This window comes from Ylistrum balloti, unplaced genomic scaffold, assembly GCF_031769215.1.
Source record: "Ylistrum balloti isolate Yb309-2 unplaced genomic scaffold, AGI_CSIRO_Ybal_v1 Utg372062, whole genome shotgun sequence".
Taxonomy (NCBI): domain Eukaryota; kingdom Metazoa; phylum Mollusca; class Bivalvia; order Pectinida; family Pectinidae; genus Ylistrum; species Ylistrum balloti.
Window position 1 is genome coordinate 59,888 of NW_026782995.1, and position 14,603 is coordinate 74,490.

Here is a 14,603-nt window from a genome sequence, read left to right on the forward strand (position 1 = left end):
TGGTTGCCCCTTGTACATTGAATAACTATTTTTTGCTGGTGATGGCACCTGCTCTACTGATTTTTTTTAAAAAAAGCAATGTTTAGTTGATATCTAAGAATCAGCGGGGACTATACAGATTTATTAATTCATCGTGTAATATGTAACAGTGAATAAACATTTTTTATACAATAATTTAATAAAAGTAAACTGATATCTTTGAAATAAATACATTATCAGTTTTATAATGAAATCCCATGATGACTTTGTCTTTAATGAATATACTATGTTACACGAGTGTAACATGATAGTAACATTATATATATATATATATATATATATATATGTGTGTGGGTGTGTGTGTGTGTGTGAGGGTGTGTGTGTGTGTGTGTAAATATAGATTATTGTAATGTCACCCTAGAAAATGCTATGATGTTACATATCTACAAATTGTATTGTGCCTGAACAATAACAATCTCAGATGTACAGTTGAAATATTTATCATAGAAATGTCTGTTTTCTTCATCATTTGCATATTCAATTCCATTTGGTATGTGATTTATAAGACTCCTCATTTGTACTCGCAAAGGCTTGTTGAAACAAAACAGAAAAAAAACTAGTTTCCTAAATTTATCTGTCAGGTTTACAATATTTAAGTTTAAAAAATAAGTTGCTAAATTACTTGTCGATAAAATTCAAAAGATGATAAATACATGTTTACATTATTACACTTAAATGATTTGTGTGTTGATTGATTCCTAATCAGTCCTGCTGATTTTAGTGTGTTCATTCAGGTCATCTAACGTAAATCTGTACCCAAATCTGTATAATCTGTATTATAATGTTGTCTCCCTTAGTTTTATATTAAATCAGTGAAGATCATATAGAACTTTAGATGAATTTCTGTTTTAATCATAAACAAATGATTTCTTACTGTTACTGATAGTAATTGTCCTAAACATTAATTACCATACAAACACTGTATACAGTGGCTGATTAATATACAACATTCCGACTGGAGTTGATTCAGTGGTACATGGTTATATATCACTGTCTTGTTTTTATACTTATGTGTAATCAGTTATTATAACATTTTTATCTTTTGATTGTTTGCTACTAATTTTCTTGAAGGATTGAGAATATAACGAAAAGAAATGTGAGATTTTAAGCAATTAAGAGCTTAAATTGTTTGCGGCCGAAAATGTTGCTTAATTCAAATAAAATATGTTATTTTGAATGGTTTTGTGAAAAACATTTGCATATACTGAAGTCAAATTGTTTCCTTTGATGTCAAACCCAGTGTTAGAATTTACATAAATACCTGCTTTCATTGAAGGCTTGCTAGTGTAGATTATGTCCTTATGTACATGCAATATACTTTTTTGTAGATCAGTTTACACAATTTTATTTTAAAAGCTTTTATAGTAAAATAGAAAATAAAATAATAAAAAGAAAAAATTTATGGTGATGTTTTGATTTAAAGAACATATCAGTTTTGTAGTAACACGAAATCATATGCATGTTGACGATGTATATTAATACAGAAAATCATAGTTTAACTCATTTATACTGTGACAAGGTAACAATGGTACAGAGGGTGACAAAGTAATACCAGTATATATAGTGACAAAGTAATACCAGTATATAGAGTGACAAAGTAATACCAGTGTATAGAGTGACAAAATAATAATGGTACTGAGGGTGACAAAGTAATACCAGTATATAGAGTGACAAAGTAATACCAGTATATAGAGTGACAAAGTAATACCAGTATATAGAGTGACAAAGTAATACCAGTGTATAGAGTGACAAAATAATAATGGTACAGAGGGTGACAAAGTAATACCAGTATATAGAGTGACAAAGTAATACCAGTATATAGAGTGACAAAGTAATACCAGTATATAGAGTGACAAAGTAATACCAGTATATAGAGTGACAAAGTAATACCAGTATATAGAGTGACAAAGTAATACCAGTATATAGAGTGACAAAGTAATACCAGTATATAGAGTGACAAAGTAATACCAGTGACAAAGTAATACCAGTATATAGATTGACAAAGTAATACCAGTATATAGAGTGACAAAGTAATACCAGTATATAGAGTGATATAGAGTGACAAAGTAATACCAGTGTATAGAGTGACAAAGTAATAATGGTACTGAGGGTGACAAAGTAATACAAGTATATAGAGTGACAAAGTAATACCAGTATATAGGTTGACAAAGTAATACCAGTATATAGATTGACAAAGTAATACCAGTATATAGAGTGACAAAGTAATACCAGTATATAGAGTGACAAAGTAATAATGGTACAGAGGGTGACAAAGTAATACAAGTATATAGAGTGACAAAGTAATACCAGTATATAGAGTGACAAAGTAATACCAGTATATAGATTGACAAAGTAATACCAGTATATAGAGTGACAAAGTAATACCAGTATATAGAGTGACAAAGTAATACCAGTATATAGAGTGACAAAGTAATAATGGTACAGAGGGTGACAAAGTAATACCAGTATATAGAGTGACAAAGTAATAATGGTACAGAGGGTGACAAAGTAATACCAGTATATAGAGTGACAAAGTAATACCAGTATATAGAGTGACAAGGTAACAATGGTACATAGGGTGACACAGTAATAATGGTACATAGGGTGACAAAGTAATAATGGTACATAGGGTGACACAGTAATAATGGTACATAGATTGATAAAGTACTAATGGTACATAGGGTGGCACAGTAATAATTGTACATATGGTGATGATGTAATAATGGTACATAGGGTGACACAGTAATAATGGTACATAGGGTGACACAGTAATAATGGTACATATGGTGATGATGTAATAATGGTACATATGGTGATGATGTAATAATGGTACATATGGTGATGATGTAATAATGGTAGATATGGTGATGATGTAATAATGGTACATAGGGTGACAAAGTAATAATGGTACATAGGATGACAAAGTAATAATGGTACATATGGTGATGATGTAATAATGGTAGATATGGTGATGATGTAATAATGGTACATAGGGTGACAAAGTAATAATGGTACATAGGGTGACAAATTAATAATGGTACATATGGTGATGATGTAATAATGGTACATAGGTTGATGATGTAATAATGGTACATATGGTGATGATGTAATAATGGTACATATGGTGATGATGTAATAATGGTACATATGGTGATGATGTAATAATGGTACATATGGTGATGATGTAATAATGGTACATATGGTGATGATGTAATAATGGTACATATGGTGATGATGTAATAATGGTACATATGGTGACAAAGTAATAATGGTACATAGGGTGACAAAGTAATAATGGTACATTTGGTGATGATGTAATAATGGTACATAGGTTGATGATGTAATAATGGTACATATGGTGATGATGTAATAATGGTAGATATGGTGATGATGTAATAATGGTACATATGGTGATGATGTAATAATGGTACATAGGGTGACAAAGTAATAATGGTACATAGGGTGACAAAGTAATAATGGTACATATGGTGATGATGTAATAATGGTACATAGGTTGATGATGTAATAATGGTACATATGGTGATGATGTAATAATGGTAGATATGGTGATGATGTAATAATGGTACATAGGGTGACAAAGTAATAATGGTACATAGGATGACAAAGTAATAATGGTACATATGGTGATGATGTAATAATGGTAGATATGGTGATGATGTAATAATGGTACATAGGATGACAAAGTAATAATGGTACATATGGTGATGATGTAATAATGGTACATAGGGTGACAAAGTAATAATGGTACATATGGTGATGATGTAATAATGGTACATATGGTGATGATGTAATAATGGTACATATGGTGATGATGTAATAATGGTACATAGGGTGACAAAGTAATAATGGTACATATGGTGATGATGTAATAATGGTACATATGGTGATGATGTAATAATGGTACATATGGTGATGATGTAATAATGGTACATATGGTGATGATGTAATAATGGTACATATGGTGATGATGTAATAATGGTACATAGGGTGACAAAGTATTGGTATTACATATGATGACAAATATTGGTACATGGGGTGACAAAAAATTGATAATAATACAATGGATGATATATTATCACTGGTACATATGGTGACAAAATGATAATGGTACACTTCGCGACAAAGTGATACTGTAATATTGGATAACAAAGTTATAACGATGACTTTTTGAACAATACTTTCAGAGTAGTTTTTTCTCACGCAAATGTCAACAATGTGTTGTTATATTTAGCACAGCATTAAAACTTCCTCGTTGAATTAACACGGAAGTTTAACATGGTAGAAGGTTGGACCACCATGTTCCTCTCTACGCTGTTGATAATTACTGTAACATACGTTGGTGTACAAGGTACGTGATTTATCGTCAGTTGATGTCATCTTATGACGACAATAATTAAATTGATAATTTGATATGTTTGTCAAATCTACCTCTATCTATTTATTGATAATGACTATCAAATTAATTGAACGCCATACCTGACAACCATCCACATAATCGGCTAAGTAGGTTACGACCAACGTGCAACATATTCACTGTTATAAAAAAACCTGATGTCATTGCACTCCCCAAAACAAATATCGTCTGCTAGTAAAGACTAGCTCTAATATGTGTGACGTGATATGTTAAATGTTGCAAATAAAAAAAAAACATCTAAATTATTTCGACACCAAGCCAAATAAGAGATAACGGCCGAGTTTATTTCTGTATACTAAATATGTGAGGTTTTAGCTTCATTGATTAAAGATGATACACATAAGTAGCAATATGTATACAATAACTCCACATGTGTAATACGCCTATGACAGATAGTTCAAGTATTGAATCGATATAAACATACTTGACTTAGTGCCCAGCATCCTCTAATTACTGACAGGGATGTTACACACTTCTATTTTGTTTACTCTATAAAAAATCTAGCAGTCTAAATTGTATATAACCTGACTTTTGACTCGACATTACTTAGCTGTGTTTTAGTCCTGCATTTCAGAAGTCAATCAGTCATTTCTTGTTACGAATCACATCACAATTTGGCAAATGATTCATTCCAAATCAACATGTTAATTACCTTTTATTTATTTCGTTTCTGGGATTCTGAGCAATAAGCCTAGTCCCGGGAAACTGGGGAAAAGACCTGGTCTCGGAGGAAACCTGAAAAATTGCTATACCTACTAACACCCTCCTCCCGAATAACACATTAACTATAAATAATAAGACAATTGCTGTTGGCATATGCTCAAAAGATGTCTGTAACAGCTGACCATCTGCTATCAGAATGTCAAAAAAACCAACCCTATTATGTCATAATTTTCGACTCTTATGCCGACGGTTTGTTGGAAACATATAAGTATATAATTATTTGAAAAGAATAAAATCAACACGACAACTGTATATTATAATGTTTTCAGGCCTAACTGCCGTTTTCAGGTTATACATTCTGAAGATGGCCGTTAGTCCTGAAAACGTTAGCGGGATACATTTGTCGTGTTGATTTTATTCCTTTCAAATAGTTTATCGATATACACACAACGTCTTTAAGTTACATCTATACATATACATGTATGTGATATAGACTATACATATCTCATACATGATATATATTAGAATGATTGGTAATAATGATATACAGATGATCGGCCAAAAAAGTACAATTGTTTAACAAATAAACAATGATGAATGGTGCCTTCTCACCTCTATTTGGAGAATACACACACAATTGTGCTAATTTAAAGGGGAATTCGTTTCGACTGCATCCAACCAAATATTTGACTCATGTCTTGTCTTATAATGTTAATAGAGTTTCCGTTTAAAATCAATCTATCAACGCAATTGATGGCCTTAAGACTGAACTTTTCTAATAAAAAGCCTGTCATATACCTTCTAATATATCTGTGATAAAAAATCTCCTCTAGAAATCATTTGACGATTTCAGGTCAGACCATCACACCAGTATATATCCAGATTAACACCCCCGTCACATTGACCTGTCCGGCCGATGATCAGGCTACGATTCTCAGCTGGACTGGACCCGGAGGTACCCTGTATGTCACAGAAACTACGGCTGAAGCTGACCTTGATGACAATGTAAAATCACGGATATTTGCGAGTCACACAGGAAGGAGTTATACACTCACATTTACAGAGTTCCGGTCGAGTGACATCGGGATATATAGATGTACGGTTGACGGGACAGTGACTTTACAGATGGCCATTGTACAAGGTATGTATACGGGTGTGTCACACAGGGAAGTTTCAGTCCACGGACACTGAGATATATACATGTACAGTGGGGCTAAAGATGGCCATTGTATAAGGTATATTGTTAGGTTATATCCATGTGTAGTGTTAGACTATATTACTGCATGCTGCCATTATCATAACGGTCACAGTTTGAAAGTGATTCATTTCATCTATTCAGGTATTATGGTTTTATATGGGGCCAGTACCCTATCTACTGTAATGTCGTACAGATCTATAGCCAGAAACGAAGACGTTCGGAAATTCCAGTATTTTATAAATAGTTTACATAATGCAATGCATTGAGTAAGAATTCGAATTTTTTGTGTATTATTATATGTATATACATATATATATTCTAATTCACAAAATAAAAAAAATGACAACAGTTATTTAAGAGGTGAACACATCATTCTAACTCAATAACGTTAATGTTGAAACTGATGATGTCGAAATAACAAGAAAAAGTTAATATTGTTTTATTGAAACCAGGGAGAAACATAATATCAACTCAATAAATTATTGGTAAGTTTTAAGAATGCAATAATCTTAAATTACCTCATGTATTCAAAACATGACAAAGCTTGATAATCGGTATCTGATGATTTGCATGTATTTGAAAAAAAATTATCGTTATAACGATTAATTGAGTTGTTAAATCTATAGTGTTATCAATTACTGTGATCTCAAAGCACTGCAATTTCACACACAGTACTGATCGATTTTAGAGTATCACAAACGCAAATAATCAAACTTTTAGTGTTTTAACTCCAGATCTCTAGTTATAGACTGAGTGTTAGCAAAATATATCGGGAAGAACTTTCTTCGCATTATTGAACAGCATCAACCTTAACCATTTTGATACATGTATATAGCGTAGAATTTGTGACATTATCAAAAGTTTTATTGAAGTAATACAGTTTGCATGACCCTATATAAATAATAGTATAATGCTAGTCCTAAAATTTCAGCGAATCATGAAAACATGAGCCGTTTTTCCAGTGAAAATAAAACAACTTGGTCATATCTATATCAGAATATCTTGAGCCAAGGGTGAATCTAAATTAAAAACACGTAAATCATTATCCAGTGATCAATTTCATTGGTTGATAACACCATTATTTCCCAGAGTTCATTGCGGTATTATGGAATTGATGGCATTTTACGCATACACTTCCGGGTTAGGTTACAACGCGTTTCACATGCTGATGTAGTAAGGATTTTGCTCGTTAATATATATTGCGTGATTGAACACACAGGTTTTGCTAAATGACATGATCTCGATCATTCCGAAGTGCTAAGATTCAAGATGTGGCATGATAGCCGAAGAAAGGAGGTAAACAACGAAGACTTTTATTTCACATTGAAGGTGTCAAAATAATCGTTGTGTTAAAAATTTGTAAGACTAGGAAAGGAATTCATGTGTAAATTTCAACTAAAATATGACACAACTAATTTTCACCTGAAAATTGAAAAAAATTTATGTAAAAATCGCCTAAATAATATTGTTCTGGACAACATACTATATATTTGCACGGCATACGGCCTTGACATGTCTGTACCCGTGAAAAGTCAATTGTCCACCAAAACCCTCGCCATGACACCGAATGAGAACGAAAACAGTAAAATAAACTGAATACCTGGACACCTATATAGGTATAACGTCACATAGGTAAAGTGGACATGAGTACACAACATATATAAACGCACAAGTAGTTAAAGTGTATCCTGTGTGTAATTTTATATTTAGATATAATGTTAAGAATGCCGTAAAAATAATAATTAAAAAAATCCCGTCAAAATCCATCGCTCCAGTGTCGAGTTATTAAAGCTCAAAGTTGTCGATTTTCACATGTCCGCTCGGACCTAATCAGCGTAGTCGTCATTACCGCGGAATCGAGGCGCTTCTACTCGTGACGTCATAAGTTCAACAGAAATGGCAGTCAACATGACTGACAGTAACAACGACACGCACCTGATAACGATTTGAACATGAGTTTTGAGGAGTCTGATTATGGTGTGGATGATATTTCTGAAGACGGAATCCAGCCCTACCGATTTGAACTGGAATTACATGACGATGTATCCAGTGAGGAGGAAAATAACATTGTCATTAATTCGAACTCTTTTCGGCGGAGTCCGATCCATTGCTATCATTACACCGAATTGGAAATGAAGTTCCGCCAAATGTTTTGAACATAAATATGAATATTTCGTTGGACCTTTCCACATGTCTCTCTTCTTCAAAACAAATTGAATCAATTGTTTGCATAAACCTGGCCTATTTATCGGGAAGGCATGCATCGACACCCCATCCGTGTTAGGACGGTGTCGGAAATTTTCGTACCGGAGAGTTTTCGTCCGAGGGGAATTTTCGTAGGACTATGGATATATATATATAGGGTGTCCACAACTAATCATAACACCCTTCGCTGTGTTGATGATAAAAAAATGATGTTTTGGAAGTTTATACAATGATTTGAATGGTTTTTACCCAAGTACTGGTACGCGCCTGGCACAGGTGTGATTATGAGTTTAGATGACGTCTCTACACATAACCTATCCTATAGTACTACTATACCGTTAGGACAACCGTACACTGCACACCGCTTCCCTCCTCGATAGGAAGCCGTTTTAGCGGATTTAAGCGCTAATTCACCGACCCCTCGTTCACTACCTTAAATATTGCGATGATGTGAAGTACTTTCAGGTAAATAAACAAAGAAGTTACCCCCGGAAAATCCCTAAAATAGATCACAATCACATGTAGCACAGTAATGTCAATATGCCTGCATCAGCAAAAGCGCTGAGCTTATGACGTCACAGGTTTGGATGCCCGAAAACGAGGTAAACGTCTTTCAGCCAAAGGTGTGTTTTTCAGCAAAGTCGCTATTTTCTCAGTAACGGAACATTCCACGGCATTCGCATTTTCGGCAATGTGTAGATTATGTGCAGAACTATTTAAGCTCAACATAGCTGACCTCTCAGGGGACACTTTAAGCAGAAGACGCGGAAAAAAACTGACGACGTGATACACCAATAATGGCGGCACAGAATTAATAAAAATCGACTCTATTACATATATATATATATTTGTAATGAAAAAATGTTTAATTTACTGAGCAAAAGTGTACGTTTTATCTATAATAACCTTTATCTACAAAACGATATATTAATATTTTTTTCTGAAATGCCGCTATATAATCTACAGTAAAAAATAAAAGACTTTAGTGCCAAAAATGAAAAAAAATGGAAGTTTCATTTTTTAAATGCTACAGTATCATTTCTTCATTTTTAGAACACTAAGCATGGATATTCTGATAGTAACATGTTAGATATCATATATACAAAGCAAGGAATCATATTGAATACACTGGGAACTAGAGATAAAAGTGGGACGGATTGTGAGAAAGAACATGCTCTTTGTACATTTTGTGAATTTTCTGAAGGTCAAAAATACAACTTTCTATTGGAGTTCATTTTTAATGATCTGCTAAAACATCTTCAAACAGTATACGAAAAATTACCTCATATAATTAGGAATTTTGTGCAAAGTAATTAGAACTGATTGACAATAAAGTTATGTATTTTAGGTAAAAATGAGCAAAGGGGAAAATCTTTTTTGGATTAAAATGTTATTAAGTGATTTGATATAATACACTTGGTTTTATAAGTACACACGAATAACCCACTAAAGTGAATTTTCTACTTTTAAAATGGCCACCATGTTCCCTGATAATCACAAAAATCAAATGTTCTAACACCTGCTGAATGAATATTCTTACAAGAATGCTAAATAAGATTTAATTCTGTTTACAAGTTCAGACTAAAGTAATACCACGTTTGAAATCGGAGGCAAAAAATAATTTGGAAATTTGCAGGAATAACTCATTGAGGACGATAGTGTCTTACAGACTATCTCTTAAGGCAATGATAGTAAGGCTACTCTGGACTTTGACAAACGAACATTAATGTTCGTTTGAAAATGTTTCCTGAGAAATGTTATTTGTTTTTTACCTTACATAGCATATCCTAAAACGGGTACAATACATCCAGCTGTTAATGATCATGAGATATTTCAATTAGAGTTGAAATCGGAAATGACCTTTTCCACAATATCTGAACGAAATTGTATTACGTATAGATCTAAAGCAAGCTCTACCAAATTGTTGGTATTTTTTAAGATCAAAGGGAATTTTCAATATGGCGTCCAACCATAACGGTAATGCTGAAGAAAAACTGAATGCATCAACTAAATAAAATATAAACAACTCTCTTACTGATCAAATGATTTGGTTCCACAAAGTTCGGAAGACTAATTAAATAAGTACTGATAAAATTAGTTTATTTTAATGATCAAAGCAAATATACATCAACTGATCCGAGTACACATTGACTTAATCATGTGATCTGACCAAATGAGAAGGTTTACAAGCCAAGAGTTTGAATGTCTTCTTTTAGTCAAGGTCGTAATTTTGTTTAAAACCACTACATCTTACACTTCATCATGTACATGTTTGAAAAAAGTCAGCATTGAACTCTTCTAAATGATTTAGGAGTTAATACAGCAATATTTCTGTTACTTTACCTATAACATGCAAGTTACTACCTGATTATTTATAGGCTAGCTGCATATGCATTTTCGAGCAAACAGTCGATAAATTTCAATACCGTAGTTGTATAGTTTTAAAATGAGGAAATATGTTATGGCTAGGGGTTCGAACCTCACACTAATGAGGCTTTGATACTTTTATTTATTAATATTTTTTAATTGGGATTTTCACCCAAAGGTGGAAAGACCTATTGTTTTTGTTGAGTTTCTTATTCTTTTTATTCTTCTTTTTCTTCTTCCGTATTTTGTGGAGTTTTTCTATCTTTAGATGAGGGAAAGAAAGGTTGATGGTTCTGATAGTATGTTTTTAATGAAGGTCTGAAGGTGTTACAGGAACATTATCAAATAGGTCAAATATCCAATATGGCCACCATGACGTCATACACTAAAAACATTAAAACTGCTGTAACTTAAAAAACATCATTGTGGAGAGTTTGTGCAATTATATTATTGGTAGAGAATTTCCTTATCTCAATTTCTGTCATGGCATGTTATCAAAACATATATAAACATGCTCGCTGTGGGGTAAAGTTTTCAAAATTTAACTTTTTGTTTTCAATTTTCAATTTTCTTGAAATTTTCTTCTTCAGATCGATGCAGAACATCCTTCCAATGAATTTAGTGTTTTCAGTTCTTCTGAAACATTTACCATTTCCGCTGTAGGCCATTTTGAAAATTTTCTTTGATCTTTTAAAAATGCTGACAAGTAGGAAAAACTCGTTCTTGATCAATATTGATGAGCTATATTTCATCAAATTGTTACTGAAAAGATTTCCCCATATGTCTTCTACCATTTAGTGACATTTACAAATTCATCGGAAAAACAAATTGGCCGCCATGACGTCATTTCTGATTTTACCTGAAATGCTATAACTCAAGAACTGTTTAAACTAGTGACCTCAGTTTTGATCATATTTTGTATATTCAAAAGAAAAATACTGGAAGCAAAGGTCAACTTCCGGTAGGGGTCAAAGTTCAAAAGTGTTATTTTCAGTTACAAAATTTGACAAACTTCTTCTCAAGTTTTGCAAAGCCTTGAGTCTTGATATTTCATGTGTAAGATGTCTGTTTAATTATCCATCAAATTTGTTAATATACATGACCTTGACCCACTTTCAAGGTCACAGGGGTCAATTATGTAAAAATCGTTAAATGGTAATTTCTCCATTGTTAAGCTGCTCAAAATCTTCAACTTCGGACATAAATATTCTGTGGACATTTCCTGTCGATTGATATAAGAAAAACGTACCTCAAAATTCAAGTTCTGAAAGGCCTAGAGGCTCTATATTTCACATATATGAAGCAAATATAACTGGCAACAAAGTTTGATAATATAAAGGACCTTGACTTACTTTCAAGTTCACAGGGGTCAAATATATTTTCACCTTAAAAATTCTTTAATTTAATTTGATGTAGTTGTACTTCCTTAACGTTTTAAAATAGAAAGTTCGTCTTTGGCTATGTTATAGATATTAACAAACAAAGAAACTTTCTCATATATTATTTTCATGAAAAATGTCAACATCCGGTTTCCGAAAGAAGTCAAAGTTCGGATATACAAAATAGGGTACCAGTGTTCAGCAATCTTCTTGTAGAGTTGCTCAAGGTCTAAATAACTAATATTGATCATCAGATGTTACATTATAAGGATTGCAAATATGAATAACCTTGACTGACATTCAAGGTCACAGGTGTCAAATGTATATGAAATCTTCAAACATCATTGATCAAACAAAAAGCAAGGAGGAACTGATATTAAGCATGCTGGGAAGAAGGACTACCATTTTTGTCCTGACTAAGAGTTGTTATTTTCTAAGTTGGTCGGAAATCCAAGATGGCTGCCATGACTGCCATTTTGAAAATGGATATATTTGAGCTGATCCGGTCAGTTTGTGGAATTCTGGTTAGGTTTGCGTAAATGAAGCTGAGATTAACTTAAACTAGTGCTGTTTTTTGGGGAGTATGTCCGATATCCAAGATTGTCGCCAAAGAAGTGAAAAGCCTGCAAAATTCTTAGAAACAATTTCTAGTTATTTATTTGATTTGTCCTTTAGTCCTTCTTCATAGAAATTGATGTAATGTTTGTATATCGCATTGTCGGCAGTTTACAATGTAGAAAGAAACATATGAAATTCTTAACAGTAAATAAACAATACAGAAAAGCTGAAGCAGACATACTGACATACTGATTATTGCAAATTTTGCTCCAAAAGGTGAAAAAGTTTGGGGGAAATTTCCTTTTTACCTTCCTCCTGGAAATGTTACTTGACCTTTTTTAGGGATAACATACAGAGACAATACGTTGACCCTGACAAAACCTACAAATATTATAAATGCATGAATTAGTTTATACCATTGTTAGATTATGATCCATGATGTCATTAGGATTTTTCTGACAAACTTGAAAATTTTACACTGACACTTTCAATCAATGTCCTTCATCTTTTTTTCAGATTTTTCAGACTTTGATCACCTCTTTTACCAGTCAAAAGACCATTAAGTCAAAAACGCCAGAACAATAAGAATTGGAAATAAAGCAATAAGAATAGGCCTTTCACCAAATGGAAATAGAATATTTGCCAGTTAGATCATCATGTCGACCATAAAACTTCCCTCAAATCGTGAGTGAAAATACGGCATCGACAAAAACATTAAATAATCTGTGATACAAGCAGGAGGTACATGTAACGTAAAGAAAATACACCAATAATTAAATCTGATTGATTAAACATATCACCAACATTCCCTGTCTTATGGATATACCAAACTCTATTCATTATCATGTAGAAATAAGTAAAACTGATATTTCAAATATTACGGAAATTCAGTTTTATTGCTGACTGCGTTCTGCTTATATTTAAGGTGTGACATCAGCCAGTCCAGTATACACTAGACAGGGAGGAACATTAACATTACAATGTCCTGATACTGGTGGTAGTGCATCGTGGGCTGTCACTTCTACTGGATTTATTTACGTCAGCGGAACACGAATCAACCCGAATCTAGCAGACTCAATAAAGACGAGACTTGTTGTTACCAAAGAGAGTGGAATCTACAGCCTACAGATCAGTAATGTACAACTGTTAGATGTCAGGGAATACAGATGTAGCATTGGAGTATCTGATACATTCTATCATCTACTACTGTACAGTGAGTTATGTCAGATTGGTAATACAGACACATTTTATCATTTACTACTTTACAGTGAGTTATGTCAGATTGGTAATACAGACACATTCTATCATCTACTACTGTACAGTAAGTTATATCAGATTGGTAACACAGACACATTCTATCATCTACTACTTTACAGTAAGTCATGTCAGATTGGTAATACACATTCTAACATCTAGTAATGTACAGTAAGTTATGTCAGGTTGGTAATACAGACACATTTTATCATTTACTACTTTACAGTGAGTTATGTCAGATTGGTAATACAGACACATTCTATCATCTACTACTGTACAGTAAGTTATATCAGATTGGTAACATAGACATATTCTATCATCTACTACTTTACAGTAAGTCATGTCAGATTGGTAATACACATTCTAACATCTAGTAATGTACAGTAAGTTATGTCAGGTTGGTAATACAGACACATATTTGCATCTACTACTGTACAGTATGTTATGTCAGATTTTAGATACAGACACATTCTACCATCTAGTAATGTACAGTAAGTTATGTCAG

At 32.9% G+C, this 14,603-nt stretch overlaps 1 protein-coding gene across 1 annotated transcript; it reads left to right on the forward strand.

The window, feature by feature from the left end:
• Positions 1-4,350: 4,350 nt before the first annotated feature.
• Positions 4,351-14,057, forward strand: LOC132564214 (uncharacterized; the record flags this gene model as incomplete). Its single annotated transcript, XM_060228888.1, has 3 exons — positions 4,351-4,408; positions 5,991-6,278; positions 13,770-14,057. Coding segments are annotated over exons 1-3 (628 nt in total), but the record flags the coding sequence as incomplete, so codon positions are not given.
• Between the last annotated feature and the right edge of the window lie 546 nt (positions 14,058-14,603).